Source organism: Pithys albifrons, chromosome 5, assembly GCF_047495875.1.
Source record: "Pithys albifrons albifrons isolate INPA30051 chromosome 5, PitAlb_v1, whole genome shotgun sequence".
Taxonomy (NCBI): domain Eukaryota; kingdom Metazoa; phylum Chordata; class Aves; order Passeriformes; family Thamnophilidae; genus Pithys; species Pithys albifrons.
The window spans coordinates 19,847,959-19,875,542 of NC_092462.1; the positions used below are offsets into that span (position 1 = coordinate 19,847,959).

The 27,584-nt window shown below is 40.2% G+C and overlaps 1 protein-coding gene across 2 annotated transcripts in view; it reads right to left on the reverse strand.

The window, feature by feature from the left end:
• The window catches only part of SNCA (synuclein alpha), a 62,731-nt gene extending 36,129 nt beyond the window's left edge, over positions 1-26,602 (reverse strand). Inside the window, exons 1-4 of one of the 2 annotated variants that reach the window (XM_071555853.1) lie at positions 26,322-26,602; positions 24,582-24,727; positions 18,509-18,550; positions 9,762-9,907 (exon numbers count right to left, since the gene is read on the reverse strand). In XM_071555853.1, coding sequence (XP_071411954.1) covers positions 9,762-9,907; positions 18,509-18,550; positions 24,582-24,702 — 309 coding nt within the window. In that variant the 5' untranslated portion in view covers positions 24,703-24,727; positions 26,322-26,602. Of the gene's footprint in view, positions 1-9,761; positions 9,908-18,508; positions 18,551-24,581; positions 24,728-26,176; positions 26,265-26,321 lie in introns of those variants that run through there. The other variant, XM_071555854.1, reaches the window with a different exon arrangement.
• Positions 26,603-27,584: the final 982 nt, after the last annotated feature.

Consider the following 27,584-nt stretch of genomic DNA (forward strand, 5'->3'; position numbering starts at 1 on the left):
AATTTACATACAGTATGTCTATCTGAACTCAGACAGTTATATCTTGAGGGATTTGTAAGATCGCAAGCACAAAATTAAAAATGACCCAACCATTAAAACTGACACTACTAGGAATCTGAAAAGAATCATTTGTTTAGATCAACTGCATGAAATATTAGCTAAGTCAGACAGGGGTTAAACAAGCATCTTTGAGTGCAGGTCCTCCATACCTAAAATATGCTGGGTGTTAACTAATGAACTGAAGTGTTTGATGCCATCAGTGTAATGTTATTATTTTTAATTGACATAAGTATATTCATTAGGCAAAGCATAGTGCTTCATGCACACATTATCATCTCTAAACTGCATTAGGGATATAAATTCTACCAAACTGGACAGCGATGCATAACATCCTTAGAGTTAAACCACACATTTCTACACCTTGAAAGTATTACCTTATAAATGATTAGCTTAATTAATTACAAACACTTCACATTAGAAGCAATCAGAGGCTCATAGTCAGTTCTCAATGCTAGAGCCACTAACAGGTTTTACAGCTTCCAGCCTCCTTCCTAAAGGCTCACATAAAATCAACAGAAGCTGCAAGTCTTAAAAATGCTTTCTAACCCTGCTCAGTCGCCCTTGCAATTTCCTTCCCCAAGCATATTCAGCATTACTAGCTGTAAAAATTGGCTTTTTTAGATGTGATTGTTTCAACCACCGCTTCTTGCCTTCTTCAGCTCAGACACTCCCTGTTAGAAATCCTATCTCTGTGGATAAGACACTTCTCATGAGTGACACTGACCCTGACACCCTAATTGAATTTTTCAACAGCTCCAGGGCAATGCATGTCCATTCAGACCCTCTGAGCCCTAAAACCATCACAGGGAATTAGTAAGTAAAAAAAATAAAATCCACGTATCTTCCTTACACATAGTAGCACAAGAAGAAAGAATTACATTATGCAATGAAAAGGTATAGCAAAGGTCAGTCAAAAAAAGCCTAGAGCCTTGGCCTTGTCCCACCGCCCCGAAGAGGAAATTTGCATGGCTGACATAGGACCAAGTAGGAGGTTGGACAGAAGGAATAGGCAGCTTCAAAGCACAAATTCTGTTTTATGTGCTCCTGAAGGAGAGATAGGTACAGACAGCTTCTCTTTCTGTTCATGGCAAACCTACTAAGCACAGCAGAAGTTCTTTACTGGCTGAATCTCCTCATCTTCAGTTTCATTTTGACTTTTCTGACCCAAGCCTGGCAAACCTCCTGGGCATGTGCTAACAAAGCACAAGGAAACAGCTCTGAAAGCTAACACCAAAAGGATGGAGGGCAATCAGTATGTCCAATATATTTCAGAATCAGACTCTCTGCCTGCTTCATTCTTGCAAAAAGCATGGGTTTTTTTGAGGACAATTTTAGCAGCTTATACCTCCAGTTTCCTCACAGGGAATATTTTGCATTAGACTGGCAAAAAAGATGTTTGCAATCTAGATTTTTGTATATATTTCTGAGACATTCAACGTAGCTTTCTTCCAGTGTCCAGATACATCATGAAACACTACAAGACAAGTAAGTTAAAAACTGAAAAATTATACAGGCCAATTAACTTCCCCTAAGGAATCAATTTAACACAGTACAAAGCAGGTGAGAGCCCCAAGGTTTAGTAACAGTTTACTGTAGAAAAGATGGGTCATCTCTTCTCTTTTGTTACGTGCTAGCAGCTTTGAAAAAGTTCCAGACATCCACAGGCTATGTACAAGCTTTTATCTATCACTCGATAGATTCTTTAGGAAGTTTTATCAGTGCTCAAAATAGCCACCAAAATGCTGTATATCATATGCCACAGGTATTGGCTGATCACCACAAGTATTCAGATATAAACCTCCTTTCTACTAAGAGTAATGACAACACTGACAGTAATTAGGTAGTCCTAATAAAAGCATCCTGCCTTATTTCTTTCATTCTTCCTCTCCTTCTTACAGGGTTTTTTTGAGGAGCTGACATTGGACTGACATTCTAAAAACACTGATTAATCTATTTCTCCACAGAGAGGCATTCACTCCACACTTCAGTCCTTGAAGTTTATACAACCCTCATCAACACTTCAATCCAGGCCGTCAGTTTGCTATTCATGCCTATTAGGCACACCACTGCAGTGTTTTGCTGAATAGACTGGCAGACAAACACACCCTGCAGTGCTTTGCCAAAATGTCATTTCAACACCATAAACTTTCACTGCTAGCTAAAAAAATCTGCCAGCTGCAGTGTTTGGCTTTTACATCATCAGCAAGTCACACCAGCTACCATCACAAATACTCTGAAGATAATGACTTCCAGATAGGCACCGAATGAATCATATTTAAGCTCCTCACCATCCAAGGCTTACACACTCCATCCTGGCAACAGAAAAAGGGAGCACTGAAACATGGCAGAAGATGCTAAGGAGGTAAGTTATTCTAACCTGGTAATGTTTGCAAGTTTATAAAGCCTTTACCTCAAATTGCACAAAAATGCCACTATTAAGTTTGCCCAACTACCATGGGTTACATAAAACTATTTCCCATCTGAAACAGCCAAATCTTTTATGCAACAGTGGGCAAGAACAGGAATAGTTGGCATGAATATGAATCATCCCCAAACAAACTTACAAGTATTCCTCTCAGCAAGTAACACCTTCCTGAATATTTAACATAGATTGGTAACTATTTAGAGCAGGGAAAAAGAAATCCTTTCTGTGAGAAGTGCATGAAATCCCACAGATGGATGCACTGGAAAGACTGGAGCACTATGAAAGAAGAACTGGTCCCACAGCCTGAGATAATCCCACAATGCAATGGACATACATCCATTCTCAGAGCAGACTGGAATGTGTCATGGGAGCACATTAAGTTGGTTAGAATGGAAACTGGAGATGGAGGATTTAGGAGGTGGTAGAGAGACCATAGTAAAGAAGAGGGATGAAACATCAGACTCGTAAAGGGATGGGGAGTGTCTTTTGCTTCTCCCTCACAAGTTAAAGAAAAAAAATAGAAAAATTGTGTTCTGCTCTTTGTAGTCATCACAAATATTATCTCATTATCGTGACATGAATAATTCCCAGTGGAGAATGTGTTCACCCTTCTGCTGTCAGCTGGCAAACAATTCTTGTTCTTGGACACCAGGGGAGATTGTCATACTCAGTTTAAGATGGGGGTACCTCATTTCTCTGGGGTTGAAGATAAATCTGTGGTTCAGCAATTGCTAGAAAACAAAGAACAATATGATGCCACCCCAAAGCTTCTTAACTCAATTTCTCCACAGGTCATTAGGAATACATTATAGTCGAAAGTACTGAAGGCAGCAGGTAGACCCTGAACATCAGTCTGCATTAAAATGTTATCTCACAGCATGAAAGCCATTAGGAAACCAGAAAACTTGCAAGACCTTTACATTAAACTGATATTTGTTCCTGAATTAATGCAGAGCAATAACCTCCAGGATATTTTGAGAACAGTACACAAGTTTTTTTCCCTCACGTTCTGCTTAAGTCACAGATATGAATGCTTGGAGATGCTCTGACAGAGAGATATGGTCTTCTTTCAAATACTGCCATTTTGCCTCCTGAACAAAAATACTGGAAACATGTCCCATTGCAGGAAAGGTATTTTCTCTGCCAACGAGGGAGGCAAAGCACAAGCTGGCCTACCAAAATCCTACCAGCACTTCAACAGTCTCTTCAACAAACACAGAAACTCTAGCACTCCTATCTGGAATCACTGATCATCTGCCATTTGTTTTCCCTCCAATTATTGTTATTTTCTGGGCATATTCATTTCTATCCTGCCCATCCTAACTTTAATTATTTCAAATGGTGTTCAAAGTGAAATAAAATTAATCTACTTATGTCCAGAAGTGCTATCAGAACTTGCACGCACCTGATGAGAAGGAAGTGACAGGTAAGAACATCTTACATCAAAATTGCTCAGGACTGAATCACTGAGAGCCCCTGCAACCTGCTTGCTCTACAGTGTCTACAGAAAAGCATCAGCTCCAGAATTTAATTGTGGGAAGGCTATTTCTGCATTTGGCACATTAAAGTCTTATTGAAGTTTCTTTGCTTAATTCATGGCTTGAGATTTTGCTCATACTAAGTGCTGTGGGAGATGAATAAACCTGCTTATTCCAACCAGAGAACAACTTTTAAGTCTCATATAACTTTCACTTACTGCCCTAAATTTAGTTGGAGTCTATTAACGTTTTGAGACATAGCTGGCTAATTGCAACGAATATAAGGCAAAGGTGGGAAAACTCCTTAATTCTCCCTCTGAGTAAGGAAATTACCTATCTTTCCTCCATAACTTTTCCTTTGTGTTTTTGAGATTAGCTTTTTGAGATTAATTGATTCATCTACAGACTGGAAAGAAGATGGAGAGCTGTGATCCTTCAATAGTCAGGCATCTTGTAGCGTATACTGAATATAAAGATGGTCAGAAAACCAGGAGATTCTCATATTCTATCAAAATACGTGGTTCCACCTAAACCCAAATTTTGCTCTCAATAGACCTATTTCTGGAATCTTACTTAAAAAAGAAGTACATTAAAAATGAGATATAAAAGTTTTGAAAATTTTCCATGTGGCATGTCAGTATTATGACAAAGCAAGAAATAAAATACACTAAATAGATCTCAAAAGAAAGAAACAAAGTGAGAAAATGTCAATTGGAGCTTTTTCAGCTACCAAGCTAAGCATTTATATGGTATGCAGTAGCAAGAACACTAAAACAGTGTTGGGGCTCCAGTGTTGGCATTCAAACTTTTGGCACTGATACCCAAGATAACTTCAGTATGAGTCAAATGCCAATCCTAAGTTTGTGGTTATTTCTGCATAAGACTCCTGTAGAAGTCTATAAACTGATCTCTGCTTTTTTAAAATTCAAAACGTAAAGTACAAATTCTCAAGATTTCATATTCAACTTTTTGTGTTTCTTAAACTACAGGTGGTAATCAAAACTTCTTTAGGAACAACAGGCATCTTAGTTTGCAACGAGACAAACTGTGAATCTTTGAAAGAAGAGGTATCATTGGCATTTTTAAAAAAATCATTGTTTAATAAAGTAGAAGGAAACCTTCATTCTGCCACTGAAAAGCAAATTTTCAGATGTACTTACAGGGTTTGCATTCCTTCTACACTAGTAAGATTTCCCAAATGAACAAATAATAGCTGGCTGGAGTACACTCTAATGCTTGATGTCTTAATCAAAACTGAGTTGCTCTCATCTCATCAAAATTAAAAAGTCTTTCATCATGTCTTTATTCTCAGCAATGCACAATGTCCCATGGAGCTTCCCTGTAAACAGCATGAAAAAGGCTCCTACATATTTGTATATTTGATTACAGTGATTCCCCAAAGCGGATTCACCCTGGCTCTAAACAATGTATAATGGTCCATGGAAAATGTTGGTGGTTTATAAGACTAGCTATTCTGGACAAGAAAATAACTAAGACAAGAAATACTCTTTGCCTGGGATCCACTGCACTGAATATTTATGCTATGACAGTGTTCAAATTCCAAGAAGTGCCAGGAAATGCAAGGGGTGGGAAGGGGGAGATACAGCCAACTTGCCATTGCTTTCATTCTTCTATATTAATTTTCATATAAAATGCAATTAGTTAAAATATATTTCCTTTAGAAGAAAATCCCTAAATTGGCAATCAGCCTTTTTCTCTGAAAGTTTGTAATTAAACCAATGAGTTATATTACCTGCTATGTAAGTATATTACCTACCTACATGCTGTCTGCTAATGTAGTTTTATGTTTGTGTTTACAGTGCTAATTACTGCAAAAGTGTTAAATTAAGAAGCACTAGAAAGAAAAAGGGTTTAGCACATATAGATACCAAACACCATCATCATACAGATCATATAGATCCCAAATATGATAACAACAAGGCCTGCTATTCTATTTGTTTCAGTAAAATCTACAGCACATCAAATTCAGGTGACTATATCATGACATGGTATGCAGAGAACTGTGAGGTTTCAGCTTCACTGAGGATGTTGGTGCTAGAATAGTATGAGTAAAATTATTCACTGCAGAAATCATAGAACTTACCAACTTGTATTCTTGAGATGCAACAGAATCAAATGACACGAAGTGAGGTCAAGAAATTTCATTTGTTAATTACCCATCTCAAAACAACAAAATTTATAATCCGTGTTTTGTTCTCAGGCAGTATTATACAATATAGTACCCCTCCATGATATTTGGATCCATACATTCATGCTGAGCTGAAAACAGAATATTCAAATTGTAAAATCCTTTCTTAACTCAGGGAAAGAAAACCATATTCATCTCTATGTTAAATGCCATCATCAATGACTTTTCTTTGTTTTTAAACTCCATTTATTTAAAAGCATACTCACTCTGTACACAGAAATAAAACATACACAGGCACAGAATAAGTGTTTTGCCGTTTATTAAAATACTCCTTGTGGCATGTTAGCCCTTTTATAATTAATTCAAGCCTACTACCCTTGCTGTGTTAAGCAGTGAGTCTCTGCCAAAGCAGAAATCCCCTGGGCAGCCCTCAGATTGGCACTATCAAGTCATCCCTGCCTTTCACTAGTCTCAGCTGTCACTCTGCACTGCCTGCTGACACCAGCTGCAGGGCAGGCAGGTGACAGTGTGGTGTGACAGCAGCCCTCCAGCCTGGCCTCAGTTGGATGGTTAAGCCTGTGTTTCATGCTCCAAAGCACTCCAGTATTAAAGGCTGCACTAGGTAAGCTTGGACAAACTTCTCAAGAAATCATTTTACCAGGAACTTGTCCGGTAATTCTTTTTTGTAAGTATTGTTGTATTCATGAGTAAAGAAACATTATAAGTGTTTTCACTTGGTTGAAAGTCAAAACCAGACTTCCATGTGGCACAAGAATAATGCCAATCACCACACAAGACTGAAGGCTTTCACACAGGCAAGCAGATCAATTATAGTAGATCCCTGCAATGACCATTAATTCAGGTGGCTTCCAGAAACTTGTTTGGAAGCAGCTAATCCCTGTAAGGAGCAGAGAGTTGGACTTGATGATATTTGAGACCCTTCCAACTTGAGATATTCTATGATTCCATATTAATTTCACAGTCCCTGATACTGTAACAGATGGCAAATACACAAACCCTTTCAGTTGCATAGAGGTTCAGTTTATAGCATTTCGCAGAATAACTCAGGTTGGAAGGAACCTCAGGAAGTCACTGTTTACTACATTCAGTTGGAGAATTTGGACTTGATTACACGTGTCCATGTGAACTGGAAGAAATAATTTGTCACAAACTTAGAAGCCAACTAAAAACACTAGATCACTGGCTAACACATTTCAGCCCTCTGTGGAAAAACAGTCTGTAGTGATGGTTCTGTTCTATCTGCTTTCAATTGTATGCTATATTTGCAATTCCCTGTTAAATCAAATTACTTGCCCTGTGTTAGCAAGCAAAATGTTCATCTCTCACATGAAATACACAGCTATTTGCCTTAGGACAACTCCAAGTAGATGTCCACAGGAAGAATAACCTGTCAAAAGCATTTGGCTAGCCACACTGAAGATCAGGGAATGAATTTATTCCCAGCAGACTAGCTGTATCACAGCCTGAAGTCACAACTTTACGTAGATAAAACACAAAGTTACATCAATATTTTCTTTCACTGAATGCCTGGTTGACACCTTCTGTTATTTCACAGAAAGCCTCACCCTGTTTCCTACAAGGGACCAGTGTCCCACCAATATTCTGGTTGTCCACACCTGGTCTACCTGATTGTCACTTTACCTGGAAAATCCAAGCAACAATCTATCTGATGTGCCTTTGAGCCACACAGGAATGCAAACCCACTAGTTTTTAAAATACCTTCACAAGATTCAATTTTGATATTAATGTTTTTTGAAATGCCTACTCATCCCTTGAAAAACTAGCAAGTGACAGAGACCTAAGGCAGACCACTAGGAGTCATAGATACTAATCAGCTACATGGCAATACTGCATAGATGACTGAGAATATCAGTCTAAAAATATTGGTATCAAGAATCAAATGAATGGTTTTACATATCTGAAGAACAAAGCACCAGTTCAGAATAATGTTGCTATTTATAGGGCTGTGGAATAATATGCATGTACATTATGGATGTTCTTTCATTTCACAGATGTGATTTTATTCTGTTACAGCCATCCCGACTTATATTTAAGCTTAAAAATATACAGAACAGATTTAAATAAAAATCAGAAGACATTTGCTTTATACTTTATAAGGATTTATATATATATATATATATATATATATATACACACACATAAAAAACATTAGTTATGGCCAGTACTAAAGTAGGTAATAGTGCATTAAAGCAATGATGATCCTTACTACACTGGGTTTGAAGAGCTACAAACAGAAATTAATATTCTCAGCACAAAACTACAAAAGAGCTTTAGCAGAACCAAAGGGCACAGATAACTGTGGCCTTGACAAACTCACGTATCCCCTGGCAGTTCATGGGATACTCAATTTTGCAAGCCTTCAATGTAGCTTTTACAAAGGACCATGTCCACATCAAAAGCAACGTTCTACTTAGAGCTGAATGAAAAAGACTAAAGAAACCCCCAGGAAAACTGTTTTGAAAGAGAATAAAACTGCTTTTGAGATGTTTTCGAGAACAATCCACCACAGTGAAATGAATGCCTACGACAATGTAATACCCTTTTTGCTCCCACTACTAAAGCACCAACAGGATTTGTCAGACAGACAGGAATACAGTTCAGTAACAGACAAGGATAAAAGCAAAATTTTTAAAGGATTCAATTGTAACAGTTCCTCTGGATATTAACTGGAAATAAGATGCACAATAGAACTTCATGCTCAATCCATGACACCAATATCTTTGTGCAAATATGAAATATCCTTCCTAACTCTATTTTATCTATCTCTTACATGTTCATACAGAAAACAACAGCACAAAGGGAGGCATTTGTCTCTTCTGGGTTATTTTTGTCTCTGAACACTATACACCTTTTGAAAGCATCGTTCCCACCAAGTGGGGTCACTTATCACCTATGGCAAGTGGAAGAACATAACTACAGTGTATCAGCAATAAAAATGTAGTAACACTTCACATTGTGCAAATACTTCTGTTCACCTTGATGCTAGATCAAAAATACCTACAAAATGTTTTACAGGATGAGCTAGAGCAAATTTAATCTGAAGAGTTCCGAATATTTGGAGGCATTTTTGAGAGTGTCACTGTATTAATGGAAAACTGTGACTCTCCAGCTATGTCCTGACTTGAGATGTAATGTGTCTAACCAGTCAATGGATTGGTACACAAACCCTTCTGCTCTTCAACTACACAATAAAAACTGAGATTTGCTCTTTGACCTTTCAGCACTAGCAGGTCGCTTTTTAATCTCAAGTTATTGGGAAAAACCTTATCTTTCCATTCAGCTATACAGCTATCCTACAGTGACTGGCCTCCACAAGAGGCCAGAAGCATCACTACATCACACTTTAAATCATGATAAAAATTTGCTAAGACCTTTCAGAATAGTAAAGTTTCGTGCCTAATCCTACTCAAATTCCCGAATTCTGCATTCACTCAAATTACAAGCTATAAACAGCAGCCATTTTCTTTGCTGTTCATTTTTTTAATGTAACATGAATCATCCTGCATTTACAGCACTGAGAGACAGAAAATGCTCTAGCTGCCCCTCAGTTCATGGAGAACACTCACTGCTCACTTCTTCACCTGGACAAGATTTTAAATAAACAAACCTGTTTGGCCAACTGATCCTTCTTCACCAGGCCAGTGGCTGCAGCGATGTTCCCTGCTCCTTCCACTGTCTTCTGGGCCACCGCTGTCACTCCTGTCACCACAGCTCCCCCAACATTGGACACCTGCTCTTTGGTCTTCTCAGCCACTGAGGAGGAACACACAGTGGAAAAACACATTATGGCTCTGGGAGTTTTTCAGAGAACTGTATTTATGGCTGACAGTCCAACATCATTCTATTTTCTGTACCCCAAGTGGATGGATTGTAAGAAATTAAACTATCCATCTGGTAGCACTGGAACAGCAGAGGTAAAAAAGCGCCTTATTTTTGGCTCCATTTCTTCCATTTGAAAGACATTTGACATTTTTGTTCATGTCTAGCTGTACTTTAGGGAGGAAAACTCATTATTTAAGGACGCTTATTAAATCTAACTCACTGTGTCATATATGCAAGTTTAAAAATGCATTCCAATTTGTCCACCAAACACTTGCTGCATGATACAAGGCATGGAAGACAAGATTTTTTTTATTAAACTCAAAAGCATTGATTATTCTTTTATTTGCATTTTTAAAATTATATTTAATTAAAAAGCAGATCTACCAATGCTCAACCAGATAATTTCAAACACAACCTTTTATCAGACTCTCTGGAGATTTTTGCTCCAATGCTGATACATAAAATAGTAATCCACAAAAAGATTGAATACGAAAGATGCCAAAGCAAACTGGATTAATAGCTAACTTCAAAGCCCCAGGGTAACAATAACTCATTTAGCCTACGTATACATCAGCAGTTGCCATTCTACCTTTCATAATGTCACTGGGTTCTTTCTGCTCATTCATTCCCAAGGGCTCTTTCTGACAGCAGCTTGAACTAAGAAAAAGGATGGAACTACTTCATGTCTTAAAGTTACACAGCCAGATTTTCAGCAAAAACCACATTTAGTCATCTAAACAAGGGCCTGTTCTTCTAAAACAACCATATATTTTGCAATTATAACTAATCCTATACTTTCCTCCACGATAAATCCCCTCTGAATCATAAAATGTATTTGTAGGGGGTTTTCACCCTTTTAGAGCACAGGCTAGCAAAGGCATACAGAGCCTTCGGAAAACTCCATAAAAGAGTCTGGTCCAATAAACACCTGAAGAAAAGTACAAAGATTAGTGTCTACAGAGCCATTGTACTGTCTACTCTTTTATATGGGTCTGAATTCTGGGTCATCTACCGCCACCACCTGCAGCTTCTCGAACACTTCCATCAGCGCTGCCTCTGTTCAATCCTAAACATCCACTGGTCTGATTACGTGACCCATGTGTCTGTTCTTGAACAGGCAGGGGTCAGCAGTATCGAGGCCATGCTGATGAGAACGCAGCTGCGCTGGGCAGGGCACGTCTCCAGGATGGAGGATCACCGCCTTCCGAAGATTGTGCTCTATGGTGAACTCGCCACCGGCTGCCGCAAGAGAGGAGCCCCGAAGAAGAGATACAGGACTCCCTGAAACAACACCTCAGCCTTGGCCATATTGACTGCCACCACTGGTCCACTCTGGCCTCCAATCGGGATTCATGGAGACACACCATTCACGACGCTGCTGCTTCCTTTGAGAATGCACGGAGAGTCAGTCTTGAGGAGAAAAGACAATGCAGAAAGAACCGTTCCTTGCCAATGTCACCTAGGGAGACGTTCCACTGTGCCTTTTGTGACCGGACCTGCCTATCCCGTATCGGCCTTTTTAGCCACCAGCACGCTTGCAGCAAGCGTTGGTAGTGCCCTTCTCAAATCTTCGTTCGCGAAGCCTGGCCACGATGATGATGATGATGAGAGCACAGAATGGCTTGGCAGTCAGGTCACCCTTCCTGAGTCTTTTTTTGGGAAGCACATACAAAAATTAGACTTTCTATGAATAAATTACACTTCTTTAATTCCTTGTATAAAGAGTATCAGCTGTCCATATCACAAGGCAGGCAGAATACATTGCTAAAACTGACATTAAAAACAACAATTAGGAAAAAGCTAGAAAGGTAAACAATGCAATTTTTATTAAAGACCCAAATAATAAGTATGTGCTGACTGAAAAAGGATGCAGATAATTTAATGCTCATTCGAACTAAGTGAAAGGGAAAAGTTAGTAACCAATTGGGAAAAAGCTCTTGTATGAGCAGGAGCTTTCATTATAGAGCAGAACAACGGACTACACATTGTCTGAAACTAGAAACAGAGAAAGTCTGTTCCACAACTATACATGCTAATAAGATAAAAATACATAAGAAATTTCATTTCATACATCCACTATTCTATTGCCATGCTTTTTCCAGGAAAAAAATTATCAAAAACAGGTTTTGCTGAAAAGCAAATGTTGCCCTCAGGGAAGGTTTGACTAAATGTTAGCAAGTGCAAGAAAGACTTCTGTTAAGATGCCCCATTTGATTGTTACCAGCTACAATCTACAAAAAGCTCTGGATTCTGCACATAACTAGTTCTTGTAAAAACATATCTTAAAGCGTATGTCCTAATAACACATTGTATGTTGCAAAGAATGTTAAGACTTGATTGTGAATGAAGACTTTCAGAAACTAAGTAATATTATGAGACACAAATTCATTATCACTTTCAATATTTCAAATAGCAAAAAGAAACCTCAGAGATGTAAAATAAAGTGGCACCTTGCAAAAGTAGGTTTAAAAATTAATACTGTCCAAGAAATATTTAAATAAAAAAAAGGAGATGTGTTTTGGGTACTGATGCCAAAGGGGTTTTTGTTCTGATTTTCACATTTTGTAGATTTTAGGAACACAGTAGTTGTAGATTTTTAGAGGGTTAATATTTCTAACAGTTTAAGTTTAACGCCTTTCTATCACTACCCCTGTCCCAGAACAGGGAGGTCAAATTCCATTAGTTAATTAATCTTGTTTAGACTCCTTTCCAAGGTAAAGAGCTGAAGGATATAAGAAGGCCTACAAAACGAAACATAAACACAGGTCAGAGTGACCCAAAAGCCAGAATTGGATAAACTCCAAGAGACCTTTGTGTGCCTGAGGAAGAAGAGTTGATGAAGACAGAGGGTTTTGACAACCCCAGACCCAATTCCAGGGGTTTGGACCAGGGGTGGGACTGAGGCTGGACTGAGAAATGTGTAAAGCAATGATTGGAGGGATCTCATTATAAAAGCCGTGGAAACAAGAACTGAGACACATGCATGTCATCCTGTATTCCTGTGGGCTGTAGGCCCTGTGTTATTAAAGGACCTTTACTTTTTATCTTACCCTACACTAACGTGGCTCGAAGTCCTGTTTTTGGGGGGAAGGGTCATTCACGGCATCAGGACATTTCAATCTTACTTTTTATTTTTCCACTGTCTCATTCATTTTTTGGGAGAGATCCTGAGCTGCATCAAAAGCAGCATGACCAGCAGGCCATGGGAAGTGATTCTGCCCCTCTCGTGACTCCCCAACTTGGGACTGCTGTGTCCAGTTCTAGGGCTCTAGCATAGGAGGAACATAGTCCTGTTGGAGAGAGTCCAGAAGAGAGCCACAAAGATGATTAGAGAGATGGAGTATCTCTCCTATGAAGAAAGGCTGGGAAAATTGGGATTGTTCAGCTTGGAAAAGAGAAAGCTCTAGGGAGACCCTGCAGAAACATTCTAGTACCTAAAAGCAGACTGCAGGAAAGGTGAAGAGGGACAAGGGCTTTTATTAATTGGGCAAGAGGGAATGGCTTCAAACTGAAAAAAAATAGATTCAGATTAGACAGAAGGAAGAAATTCTTTACTGTGAGGGTGGTGAGGCACTGGAACAGGTTGCCCAGAGAAGTTGTGGATGTCTTATTCCTGTAAATGTTCAAGACCAAGTTGGATGGGGCTTTGAGCAACCTGGTCTAGTGGAAGGTGTCCCTGCCCACAGCAGAGGCTTGGAACTAAATGAACTTTCAGGTCCCTTCCAACTCAACGCGTTGTATGATTCTATAAATCTGAGTACTTTTGGTTTTTTGGTGGGTTTTTTTTTATATGAAAGTGACATACACTGTTTTGAAAACTCCCTTTTTCCAAAATATGTTGAATGGTATAATACATAAAGGACAAACTCCACAGGCCTGAATCTGACAAAGGATCACATACTCAGTCACCCTTAAGTAGACTCATCCCTTCTGATAAAATGATAAAACATGGTTGCACTGTGTTCCTTGCCAGTAGTCATAATTAGCTTCATTATCTCAAAGTCTTAAGACAACTGCACCTTGAAAGCAAAATATCAAGAAATAGAGTGGAATGGAGTGCACTGTGGATGCTTCAGTAGAAAACCCCTAACTCCTGATGCCATTATTAAACCCACATTTCTTATACCATGTTGCCATGGCAAGTACAACCACCCACCAAGAGCAACTATACAGTGGCGACTGTTCCCACTATTAGTGTGTTTTGGAAAGATTCTGCCTGAATCCTGTTTCTGTTTTCTCCTCCCAGAAACACATGGAGAGGCTTAGTACATGCAAACTAAAATCAAAAAGGAAAGAATCAGGCTGCTAACACTGTTACTGGCACTACAATAAGACGCTGATAAAAGTTGTAATAAAAGTAGCGTCTTTAAGACGGCTTCTAATTTTAGACTGTTGTGACTTAACCCCAGCTGGCAACTGAGCACCACACAGCTGCCCATTCACTTTCTACCCCAGCAGGATGGGGGGGAGAGAAGTGGAAGGATAAAAGTAAGAAAACTCATGGATTGAGTTAAGTACAGTTTAATTGAAATAAAATAATAAGAACAAATTGTAATACAAAGAAAAATAACAAAGAGAGAGAGATGAAGCCCAAGAAACACCAATGATGCAAATTAAAATAATTGCTTACCACCAAGCAACTGATGCCCAGCCAGTCTCCAGGCAGCTGCCCCTCACCAACCTTACCCTAGCTTTATTGCTGAGCATGATACCATATGGTGCATAATATCCCTCTGGTCAATTGGGGTCAGCTGTCTTGGCTATGTCTCCTCCCTACTCCTTGTGCACCCCCAGGCATCTCACTAGAGGGGTGGGGTGAGGTGAGAAGCAGAAAATGCTTTGATGCTATGTAAGCACTGCTCTGCAGTAACTAGAACCTCCCTCTGTTGCCCACAGCTTCCAGCACTAATCTAAAACAGCCCCATACCAGCTACTATGAATAAAACTAACTCTACCCCAGCCCAAACAAGCATACAGACGAAGCATGAGAAAGCTGACACAGGAGTCACCATGAAAGATCTCTCATACACTGCTTTAGAAATCAGAGACACGAGGTAGATCCAGCAGACTACATACCTAGAACAGATTAGCAAAATCACTCATACTAGTAAGGAGTCTTCCTTCCTATCTTTAAGGTACACCTAAACATCAAAGTCCGTATTACCAGAGTGACACTGATAATTAACTTTAGTCTGGTGACCCTCCAGCTCTGAAACCCCAGCAACACGAGAAGAAAAAACAAAAGAGACTCCCAGTTTCATGTATTTTATTGCCTACATTAAGCAGTAAGAAGGGAAAAGCATTAGCTGTGCACAAACAAATCAGTTCAGAATGCAGGGGGTTGATTCCAACTAATTAAATTAGTCTGAATACCAGGTTGCTTAATGATCTTAAGCATTTAAGTCTTCATAGAGTTGACACCTGATTTGCTCCACAGTGTTGAGAAACAGAGTAAATCAGCTTCTGCAGAGCTCTGCTGTGCTATGGCCTGATTACCTCTGTCTATCTCTGCAGAGACTGTCCATTCCATTAAATGACCATGGGACAATGTACAACAATCATGCTGAGGCTAACTGAGTTTAAAGTTCTAATACTGACTATAGCACTGTGCAAAAAATTGAAGCTTTCTTTTCCCTACTTATTACAGACAACTGGGTAACATATGGTATCAATATAAAACCTTTGGAGTAATTCAAAATGGTAACCAGTTGCTTTCAACTTTGAACAATAAAAGTAGATGAGCATCACAGGACTTCTTTGAATTTTTCTGTAAGATACCTGATGGACTTAAACACAGCAGGAATACTAAAGACTAAGAATCTTAAGAAGAACAAGAATGATCAGATAAAATAATCAGGCAAAACACTTAACTGTTGTTCATAACTTGATATTGTGTCTACACTCAGTTTCAGGAAACAGACATATAGTTGAAGGACTAAGGGCTTTTTGGTCCTGATCTATTTACAAATAGTGCTTTATTTTGAGTATCAGGATTTGGACTTTAAATATCTTTTTTCTTGATACTGTTCATTTCTGGATACTTATCCCTGAGAGAGAAGCAATATGGATGAATTATGCATTTACAGGCAAAGGCCAGAAGACATTAATTAGGAAGGCAAGTGTAAAGACAAGCAAACACCCCACAAAACCAACAAGCACAGTTGCTTCATCTTTGGAAATTATGAGAAAGGGTGACTTAACAAATAACAGGCTCACCATATTCCTGTGAAGCACAGCCTTGTATCCTCGTTTCACAGTGTCTTGATGCCACTAAACCTGATACAGTCACGTCACATTTAAAGCAAGAAACATCTGAGTCTAGAATTTCTGAGTTTGAAAAGCAGTTGACTGAAGAGTGTATTTAGTTTTCATAAGCACTTTGAGGTGTGTCAGCTCACAGTCATTTCACCAGCATATGGCTTTAAACCACAAACTATGCAAAAATAGCAGAACTAGCAAGGTTTTGGAACTCAGAAAATAAGAAAGGACTAACTGCACGACTGTGAACACGCTCATTTTGATCTGTGATTCTAGTTTGCATTTGACTGCCTCCAAGCTCTCCAACCTTTTTTATTTACATAACAAAATGCTTATTTCATCTCAGGTTTCATCTGATGGACTGAGGCATTAATATCATAAGATGACCAGAACTTGTGAAATCCCAGTTCTTTGAAAAGAGACAAGTAGGTATTTACAAGTGCCTTAAAGGGCAGTTTTGTCATATCAACTTTAATAGTGTTGATTTAAAAGGATTTGGTTTCTACAGTAATTTCACTGGCATTTCTGTGTCTTCATGTTATACCTCATAGCATCAATACACTGAGCCCAAATCTGGTTTTATGTATCTTCTCTGCTGGCCAGAACAACTCTTTATAGACTTGCAACTATTTTTTATTCTTAAAACATGAGTCAAGTAATTTCTCTGTTCTTGCACTACCAAGTCTATGCTGTTTCATTTCGGAAATGATGCTCTCTAGATTTTGTCTGAAGTCTCCTCACAGCCACAGTTCAACTTGCACATCCTCTACTCATTTTCTATTTTCACTCAACAGCCAAACTCATTTCAAACAGTTTAACAGGCCAGAAGGAAGAAAACCCCATTACTCACAAGCTCTAGGTGTTTCACTTTGTGACACCTATTTCATCAAGTGTGTGAGGAACAACCACTATTCTGCCTAAAATCGACAGTGATTTTTCCAAATTTTCTATTCACAGGCACAGCACGTAACAGATGTGTTCTCCTTATGTTTGGCCTTAACAGTTTGTTTTGTACCTTCCAGAACAAAATTTAACAACTTCTCAAACCTGTCAATAATTCTATTCATCAACTTAAAATTTCCTGCCTCACTACACATATTGCAATCAGGTAAAGAAAGATACAGCATTTGAGACCAGTTGATTCTTTCAGGAGAAGGAAAAGAAGTCCCCTATTGAGCGAGGCTACTTGAATCCTATTGCTTCAGCATGTTTTGTGCATGCACAAACACCCGTGAGTTGGATTCTACCACAGCCCAGCTTGGTGTACATCACCTCTATTAACTTACTTCCTACTGTTATTGGTTGCTGTTCCCACATCCATGATGATATTAGATACATATGCCTCAAATCTCATTCTACTGCAATCCTCTGCTGGTTAAAGTAATGATCCCTTTGAGTATTTCTTTTAATTGAGGTCTAACAAGCTGTAATTTCAAATCTTGTAATAACAGCATGCATACTCAGCCTGAGGGTAACTCTGAAGGACTATCATAGAAGTTCTGTTCAGCTTTGTTACTAGAAATACTCTTGACTGACTTCTCAATCACTTACATGGGTTGTGATATTAAGTACTGACATTTGTTTATGTACCATTTTTCCTTTGCACTTGCTTATGTGAGCACAGGTAAATAAATGATACACTAACTGTACCCTAAGAAAAAAGAAATCATTTTCTACTGCTTTATTTGTTTTCTAATTTCTTAGGGGAAAAACAATTTAAATTTCTTGACCACGCATTTTCTACACATCTCCAAAAGTCTCATATTCTACAGCAGAAAATCACACATTCTAGTCAGTGCACTATGACCAGCTAAGGCTTTCTTGCTCTCTGTAGATATCAAAGACTTTCATTAATTTTGCCTCTTCAAACAAACTATTGGTTACTAGTTTCAGTTTATACATAAAATGATCTCTGCAAATCAATTTAAAATGCAAATTTACTCTTTTTTTGGTGTAGAAATGCTATTTGAATATACATGCCTGGCATTAATTTCAAAGTCTGCAAGTGCTCTTGCTACTGAGAGATTAGAGTTTTAAAAAATACCTCAAAACACTCATAACTGTGACAAATTCAAATCAGATGATCAAAATTCTGAAATTTGTTTCTCTCCTATAAGCCATTTCCCTTCAGTGTTCCCAGCCAGTTCTCTTAATTTTCCTGTTTTATTATCTTTCATAAATTGTAGCATTCTCAACAAAATAGAGTTTTAGCAGCTCAATGGTTGACAAATAAAATTCAAGAAAGAAGATGAAATTGAGAGATAATTGTCTTACCTGTTGTGACACCATGAACAACTCCTTCCTTGGTCCTGGAACCTAAAAAAAGAACAGTATTAGGTTGAAAGTTCATATTTTTAGGCACTGGTAAAGATTAGATAGTTGATAAAGAAGTAATAATATATAGATTACATACAGTTGCATACAGCATTTTCTAAGGTTACAAACAGAAATGAAAGAGAATTTCAATCTAAGGGAAGAAGCAAAACCACCAATAAAGAACAACTGCATGGATGTATATTGATTGTGGAAAGGTGAGTAACCCTGGAATCACTTCTGCAGTTTATTTCTTGTACATACTGACTTCCTTCCCATTTTCCTAAGAGCCATATTAAGCCTCTCAGTTTGCAAACTCCTATGGGTGACTCTGCACACAAACCATGTTAATGTTAACATCTTAAGGAAGCTCATGCATACATTTGGAGAAGATCAGAGCCAAAGCTTCCAGAAGATCCTCAAGATTTCATCTTACAACACTTGGCCAGATCTCAGTTTGCAAGAGTTGACAACCATTTCTGAGCTACAAAAAGACCCAGAGGTTTAAATCATGGGGAGTTGGTGGTGCTAGCCAGATTTAGACATAAATTAATCCATAACAGAAACTAAACAGTAGATAAGATTGAAATATGAAAACATCACCCAGGTCAAACCCTAGGTCTGCTGCATCCGATGCCCTCATTTTCACTGTCACATGTGACAGCTCACCTATGATTTAGGCAGCAGCCCAGAACTTGTACCAGAATGAGTCATAACACAAGACCTGTGTGACCAATATAACTCTGTCACCCTGAACACCAAACTGCTTTTTGGAACAGCCATGCAATGAAGACCGTAAGTTTTTACCATGCCGCATCAAAGGGAAAAACCTCTTGTGTCTTCAATGAGAAGAAACAAATTAGTACATACTGCTGTTTAAAACATAACTCTATGCCTTTTTCCCTAGCAGACCTTACTTTTCCTTGTCAGGTTATAATTTGGCTACATTTGAGGGATTAGTACCCATCTGTGGACTATGATGCTTATTAATGTGCAATTAAGCATTACAAAGAGAGTTTATGGCTCCTAGTTAAATCATCTTACCTAGTCTGCCAGAGGTAAGATGACTTATTTCTATTACCAACACAGAATTACCTTATTTGTAATGCAATTTCCTTTCTCTATGCCATTCAGTAATTGTGACATTATAATTTATACTTCTGCCTTTACACTTCTAAATTAGATAAAATCTTAGCTTAACACTATAAAAAACATATACAAACTGATGTAAGTAGAAATATACTACAGGAAAATGCATGAGCAGAAAAATATCTGAAGAAAAACTTATTGTAAAAATAATACAATTACACACTGAAATACAATACAAGTTCATTTATCAGTATGTCTTACTTAATACTAGTGCCCATTTATGTAACTTTAGCCATCTATTTATGGCATTATTAGATTGATTACAGTATTGAAAAGACTGTTACCCATGAGAAAGAGCACAATAATAATCCATGACAAATAAAAGAGAAAAAAATATTGCATTAAGTAAAATGACATGTTCCTTCACCTAGCTAATGATAAGGTTAAACAGCTGAGAAGTATTTTTCCTCTCTTTATTCTAATTTTCTCTTTTAAAAAAAGCTTGTTTTGACTCACTGAAAATATTTACCATCGAAGAATCACGAATTTCATTAAATGCAAGGTGTTAATGTCTATGGACTTATTTTAGGACTTTAGTTCTCAATATTGTAGCACCATGAGACCTGAAAACTCAAAGCACTTTGAACACATGTTGGAATTCAAGCCACTGACAGTTCTACCAGCTTCTAGAAAGAGACTAAACACTACTGCAAGCTCACAGTGTGCCTACTGGAATACCTTATATTAAGCATATGCTTTTAAATGCATTGTTAGACATGGTCAATATCTCATTCATCTTTTTGAACTGACTGCCTGCAAGCCAAGCTATAAGATGCAAACCTGTGAATTATCAAGTACTCAGTTCCCTTAGACCAGCAAGAGAGAACTCCCTGTGGACCTCTGCAATGAATCAGAACTCCCTGTGGACCTCTGCAATGCATCCATCTCCAGAGAGACCTCTGCAAGTTGATTCTTACTTCACTTGCCCTGACATAAGACTACTGTAACCACAACTCACACAGAAATGTTCTGTGCGCCCACCGGAAGACAGGCTTCTACTTAATGAAAGCTCAGCTCACAGACTCATACAGAACAGGGTATGTATAGCCAAATCCATTAACTGGCAAACAACCAGCTAGTTGGTGTTCCAGATCTTACAGCACAAGTTAGAGCTCAATACTACTTGCCCTACTACTGCACACCTGCATGTAAGTAGCTGTTTCTGCCATCACAGCTACAACAGCATCTAGAACACATTAGGAGCTGCCAGAACAGCCCTATAAATAACAACAGCTGAATTCAGTAGGATGACTTCTGGTTGGCCATGAAGGAAAGCTGGTTGTCCACACTGTTCTTGAGAGAAACTAGCTATCTTTCATTCTGGCATTCCCAAAACACCAACAGTCTTGCTTGTTGTACCCTGCATAACAAGGGGAATCAGAGTACAGATAATATAAAGACAACGAAACCTGACTCTGACCTAAACTATTTACAAGCAACAGTAGTACATGGTAATGCTACTTTTCCTAGCTATAGTACACATTTTTGTGAGGGGACGGAGAAGCCAAAGCAGAATTTTTGCCTTTTTGCAATTATAAAAATTACCATAGACTCTCTTCATAATTTACTATCATTACTGCCACTACACCAAAATGGGGTGTATCAGCAGTTTGGAAATATACTCATTTCTGAACTATCTGAGAGACCAACAGACTACTCACGTTGCTCAGTCAGAGCTTGTTAAAGACAGACAGACTTAAGCCCAAATTAGGGTAAGAATAAATTGACATTTAAGGAAAATACGTGCTTCCAAGTTCTGAACCCCATCAATCCACTAGACAGACACTGAGTCCCTCAACTACTCTGCTGGCTTTTCTACTACCAAAGGAAAACAAGAAACATCATGAAAAGAGAGTGCAGCAGAGGAGTTTGGATGGTCTTGCCAAATAGGTCATGACTGCACTGTTCTACTCTAAGGCCATGTGCCAGCACAGGGAGTAGTAAACAACTCATCCGTTAACAGCCCTGCAGCTGATAACTATTCCTTTGTTGTGCTGAGAACCAATGGACTGGAAGCTTCCATTCCTGAGCACTGAACATGCACTCACGAATCAATTCAGCAAAATCCTCAGCTCCCTGGTAGCACACAAAAAGCTCAGTGGACATCTTGAACACTGCATCACCTACCTCACTTTGGTTTCAAAGTGAGTGAGGGTAAGTATTGCTGCTCATTTCCTCACTGCTTCACACTCACAGCTCTTGAAGGATACAGAGAGACCCAGTTTTAAATTTACAGCATACACGATGCAGCACAGGACTGCTGAGCCTCAGTTCTCCTTTCTAAACAATGATCAGGCCACTGTTTGACATCAAGAAAAATACTGATGTTGTACTTGTATGAGTCAAAAAGAGGCACTGATTTTAGCTGGCCAATGCTGAAGCAGTGGAATTTGAGGGGAAAAAAACAAGTCAACATCTGAAAGCATAAAAACACATTGTAGACTGTATTGTAGAGTTTCTTAAAAAGAGTGTAAAGACAGTGGACTGAGGGAAGAAAGAAGGGGCTTCAGCACAGACAGGGAAAAAATCCCCAGTTAATCCTTTACCAGGTAGAATTATGTTATAATCTTTCACATAATAGTTAACAGCACCCTGGACATAAAGGTCCTGATGTTTTCCATATTTACTCATATTCCACAGATTTCAGTGGGAGACCACATCACCTAGGGGATCTGGAATAGACCTTGCATCTTCTTAATTCTCCAACACCAATGGAAGGCTGAATGTTATGAAACTTAAAACCATTAACATGTTGCTCAGCCCAGTGTTGTTAGGTTCTTTTTTGCAAGATGTCAGGCAGCTTTCACAGTATAATCTGGCTGTGAAACTCAAATCTGAAAACCCAACTATAGAGACAGGGAGGGAGGAATCTTCAGGAGCTCTACTGCACTGCATTGCTCATCTTCTCTACTCATAAAGTGGTTTCACCACTTTTGCACTGCAACCATTATCAGCCTGCAGAACCAGAGATTATCACACCAGCCTTTGCCAACGCTGTGCAGTAGAAGAGCCACCTTTGCTGTGTGCTTAGGAAGCAGACAGAGAAACACCCAGCTCCCCATTTACACCTTACCCTACTTGATCCTGTTGAAACATCCTGCAGGTATGGGCAAGAACACAAGTCTAACAGAGCTCCTGAAGACAGTTTCCAACCAAGGCCTTTTTTACCTGCACAACAAAGTGTGCATATAGCTCTTTCCTCCTGAAAAGGAGGCATATGGCATGAGAAGGATACTCCACCATAACTACAGTCACAGGCACAGGTCCCTATCATTTCTTAGGATTCTGCTGTACTCATTAATTTATTCTTGAAATAAACAGCAAGCCTGCTCTCCAAAGTTCAACCTCAGCAAAAGTGTCTTTGAAGTCAACAGGAAATCTGTTGCCTTTGGGAGCAGAACTAGGTTCAAACATCATTACATTTTGGAGAACAGGTCAAACACAAGGATTAGTTCAGCACACAATGTGGATTTCTAATACAAAGAAAGCAATTACCTCAGAAGCATGGTCAGGATTACAAGGGTAGAAAGTCCCATCCCTGAAAAATAACTCCAACATCAAGTACAATATACACTGAAAAGAACACCTATTTTGCCATCTTGAAAATGAGCAGATGCTCATTTTAAAATAGACTCATCTTACAATTAGTGTTCAAAACGACTGCCATCCCTGTTGGCAAGAGCACTGAGCTTTGCTATGGCTCAAAAGGAGAGACGTATATTCCAAATGAGTAGTCCACACTATCTGGAGCAGAAATAATTTCTTAGACTGGCACTAGCCTACAAGGGCAGAGGGAATCCTAAAAAGACAGTGCTCCCATTGAAAAGAAATGCCTCTGGTTTTCAGCTCTGTTTAACTTCTATGTGTGCACATCTCCCTTGGTACACACAGTGTCCATTACAGAACTGACTTGCTACAAAATCAGCAAAATAGAAAGGACCTACAGAAAAGGGTATCTTTTCACCTCCATTATATTATGAACTAGCTTTATTTGATAAAAAAGAAAAACAGACCCATAATTACTTTTTTTTAAAGAATCACTTACTCATATAGTCCTGGCAGATTACTCTTTCTGTGAATTTTTCATGGCAGCATTTGCAAGTCAGTTCTCTAAAGCCCAATACCTGCTAAAATGAAGAGGACTATCATGCATAAAAGTACCAATCGGGGATTTGAAAATAATTTTATCTCTGGCTCTATGCAAGACTTCTATGGCATAGAATAATACACTTAATAACTGCTTTGCTACCTTGGGGTCTACCTCATTAACTGAAGTGGATCTTCTTGGAGAAGTTATGAAAATGCTATGAATTTGCAATAGTAAGTACAGAACCTCAAGTTAACTTCAAAAGATGAGGAGATGACACTTTGCCATGCAAAACGTTACTGTCGACATGCCAAGCAGTCAGCATGTCTAATACGCAATTCCTGAATTAACTTTTCAAGTGTCTTCTCTTAAAATCCTATTTAAACCCCACATATTCTATAGAATGCTGTCAAGCTATCTTACCTCAGCTTTTACATTCTTTTAAATTTATTTTTACTGTACCAACTACTCCTTCAGCCTGAACACAGCAAACTTCTTGAAGTGAGTAGCTAGCTAGTGATCTGTACTGTAAGGCACTCTCTATGATACAAACTCGTTCTGTATGGCATTACAGATGTGGCTCCACAGAACAGTAACATGTGACCAGCACGTGACTTAAGAACCAACATTTGGCTTCAAAGAACCGGAGCTCAGGCAGACACAACTCTCCTTGTTTGTTTTCCGATGGTCTCCTACGAGTGATCACGTATTTTGTTTCAGAACAATAGGTCTGATGAAGATCCACCTGTGAATGTTCGTGTACACCAACCAGCAGTGTGATTTCTGCTGCCCACCTACCCACATAGAGGACTCCCTCTTTCGTCTTTCCTGCTGCCTCTGCCACACCCTGCTTGGTTTTTTCTGCTGCTGCTACAACTCCCTCCTTTGCCTTGGAAAGCCCTTTCATGAACACATCCATGGCTGAAGACTTTCTTCACACAGTTCTAGGAAAAAAAAAAGACAGTATACTTTCAGAAAGATTTTTTAAGATTTTTATCCCAGAAAGGGGGAAAGAATTTATTCCAACTGAATGGGAACACAATTCCTTTAAAATTATATTGTTTATACCTCTGTATTATGTAGCTATAGGACACAGAGATCCTGTTTCCACAGAATCCTAAGAGAGGTTGACAATAATGCAGTACTGGTTGGAAGATGGATTCATTGATACAAATCCCCCTTCCTTGTCTACCAAGGCATCATTTTTGCCAAAGGACAGTTCTCTTCATGTGCTGATTGCAAGATTTAGCCCTGTGATTTAATTATATACTCCACCTCTCATTCAGAGAAAAAAACCTATTTAAAGAAACACCAGCAACCTAAAAAACCCAAACAGATGAACCTGCAAACCAAACCACATAAACCAAACCCTTTCCTAAATAACAAATGTTCACTTCTAGGAAACTGCCATTACAACCCCGAAAGACTGGAGTAAATAGAAAATGCTGCTCTGTCAGTTGTCCAGCATTTTGCACACAGTCCACGTCACTCTTCTGAAAACTGAGCTTTCCCAAATGGGTTCATTGCATACATCAGGGCTGAGAAAAGATTTTACTAAAAAGCAGAATCAAGAACACAGGATTTTAAAAGCATTGCACTAAAGCTACCAAATGAGTTCTGTGGCAGCTATAAAGCACAGCGCTACACTGAAACCACTAAAATAGTAATTAAAACCAAGAATTAGTGTCCCTTCAAAAAATCCATTATCAATAGTCCTTTCTCTTCCTCCACCCACGCAGACAGAAGTGCTGCCTGTTATCTTCTCTTCTTTGCCAGAGCTTGAGTAGGAGGAATGGATGTCTAGGAAGGCATCTGGGCTGTCGCAGCTTTCTACTAGCTCGTGACGAGCGTGTGAAGAAAGGCAGCGTTTGTGCTCCAGCCAAACTGCCTACAGTTACCTGTCACCCTGGGGATGGAAAAGAGCTTTATACACAGAGACGGAGGGAGGCAGGACCCAGCCCGGGGGACCCTCCGGCTCCTCCGCCGCTGGGGTCGCCAAGCCCTTCCCCGGGGCAGCGCCGCGACAGGTGCGAGGGCACCTGGGGAGCGTGGGCTTGCGGCACCGGTGTGTGTCACACAGGCACCTGCAGGGGGAGGGAGGGGAGGACAAGGCGTCCTGACCATACAGACGTGTATATATACACACGCATACACATACACACACACACACACAGAGAAGCACCTACTGAGGAGCGCAGGGAGGCGCGACCGTACGGGCACCCGCGGACACGCCGTCGGCACAAGGTGGCCACGGCGCCCCCGGCTTCTCCTCCCTCCCCCGAGCCCACACGAAGACGTTCAACAGGAAATATATCTATATATAGACATAGACAGACAGAGAGATAGATAGACAGGCAGATAGAGAGATAGATAAGGTATATGTATATTCATACCCACATAGGCGCACCCCGCACGGATCGACAGACACAGCCCAGCCCCAGCAGCACCGACGCGCAGTGGGGCCGGTCCCCCCGCCCGAGCCCGGAGCGGCCCCGCTGCACCCGGGCCGGCACCGCCCCGCCCCGCCCCGCCGCTTACCCCGGGATGCTCCGCACCGGGCACCGGGTACCGACCCGTTCCGAGCAGGCGAGGGCGGCGGCGGGCACGGGCAGGCGGCGGGCGAGGCGCGGAGCGGCCCGAGGGGAGCTGCCCCTGCTCAGCACATCCCGAGACAGGGGGTCGGGCCGGCGCTGCTGGCACCGCCCCCGGCGGCAGCCCCGCAGGAGGCGAGTGCCAGGGAGAGGCGAGGGCGAGGGGCGGAGGATGCGCCGCGGCAGGGAGGAGCTGACGGCTCGCAGGCTCGTGTCGCGCTCGCTCCCGGCGCTCCCAATGCTGGGGTGTGCGCGGAGGGCCTGCGCCCCTCGCCCGGCCTCCTGCGCCCACCCACTCACGTCCTCCGCGGCAGAGCGGTGGGCGGCGTGCTGAACTGGGAACACTTGTTCGATCGGCGTGGGTCGAGCGAGGAACGTGGGTAAAAAGGCAGACCGTACTTAGACCCGTTGGGACTCCACACACTGAGCAACTCGTTCCAAGTGCTGGAGAACCACGTCTTAGGAGCAGTGTAAGGAAGCTGTTGATGGTGACTGCAGTACCCTCATGTTTCGCTTCGCTAAAGCCATAGAAAATCTCCCCAAGCATCTAATTGCTTTTTCATCTACTTCCAAATCTTCACCCTAAACGACTGCAGTTCAATTGGCACAAGATTCGTGATCCCAGCTCGTTTTTAAGCACATCAGGTGAGGCTCTTACACGTGTAATTTGAGTCTTTGTTGCAGACACGCAAACATTTGGTCCCAAATGAAGAGCAGTATGGCCAGACTTGCCCGACCCCTATACCTCTAGTGGCATCTTCCACCACACACTGCACGGCCCCTTGCCACTCAAATCTTAAATTGATGTGTAGAAGTCACTTTCTCCCCAGAAAGGGAAAGATATCAAACTTCTCTATTTTGGTAACAGAATTTAGGCATGAAAAGCCAGGACCAGTAGGAGACAAGGCTCTAGAACAGATGGACCTTCAGCTTCAGTACATCAATTCAAATCCTTCAAGACCTACAGAAACAGTTTGGGTTTATTGCACTTCAGAAGGAGAAACAGAACTTGGTATAGATGAGATACAAGGCTGTGAGCTGCGAGAAGCATCTTTCATCCATCATCCTGTGCAGACAGCTGATGCATCCCTGGTTTTGTTTTCATTCTGAACACGTAGTGCAGAGTCTTCCTCTTGTCAGGTTTCTTCGTAAGCCTTAATATTTCTATACTGTTTGGTAAACTTTCTTTTGCTTCATTCCACCAGTAGTT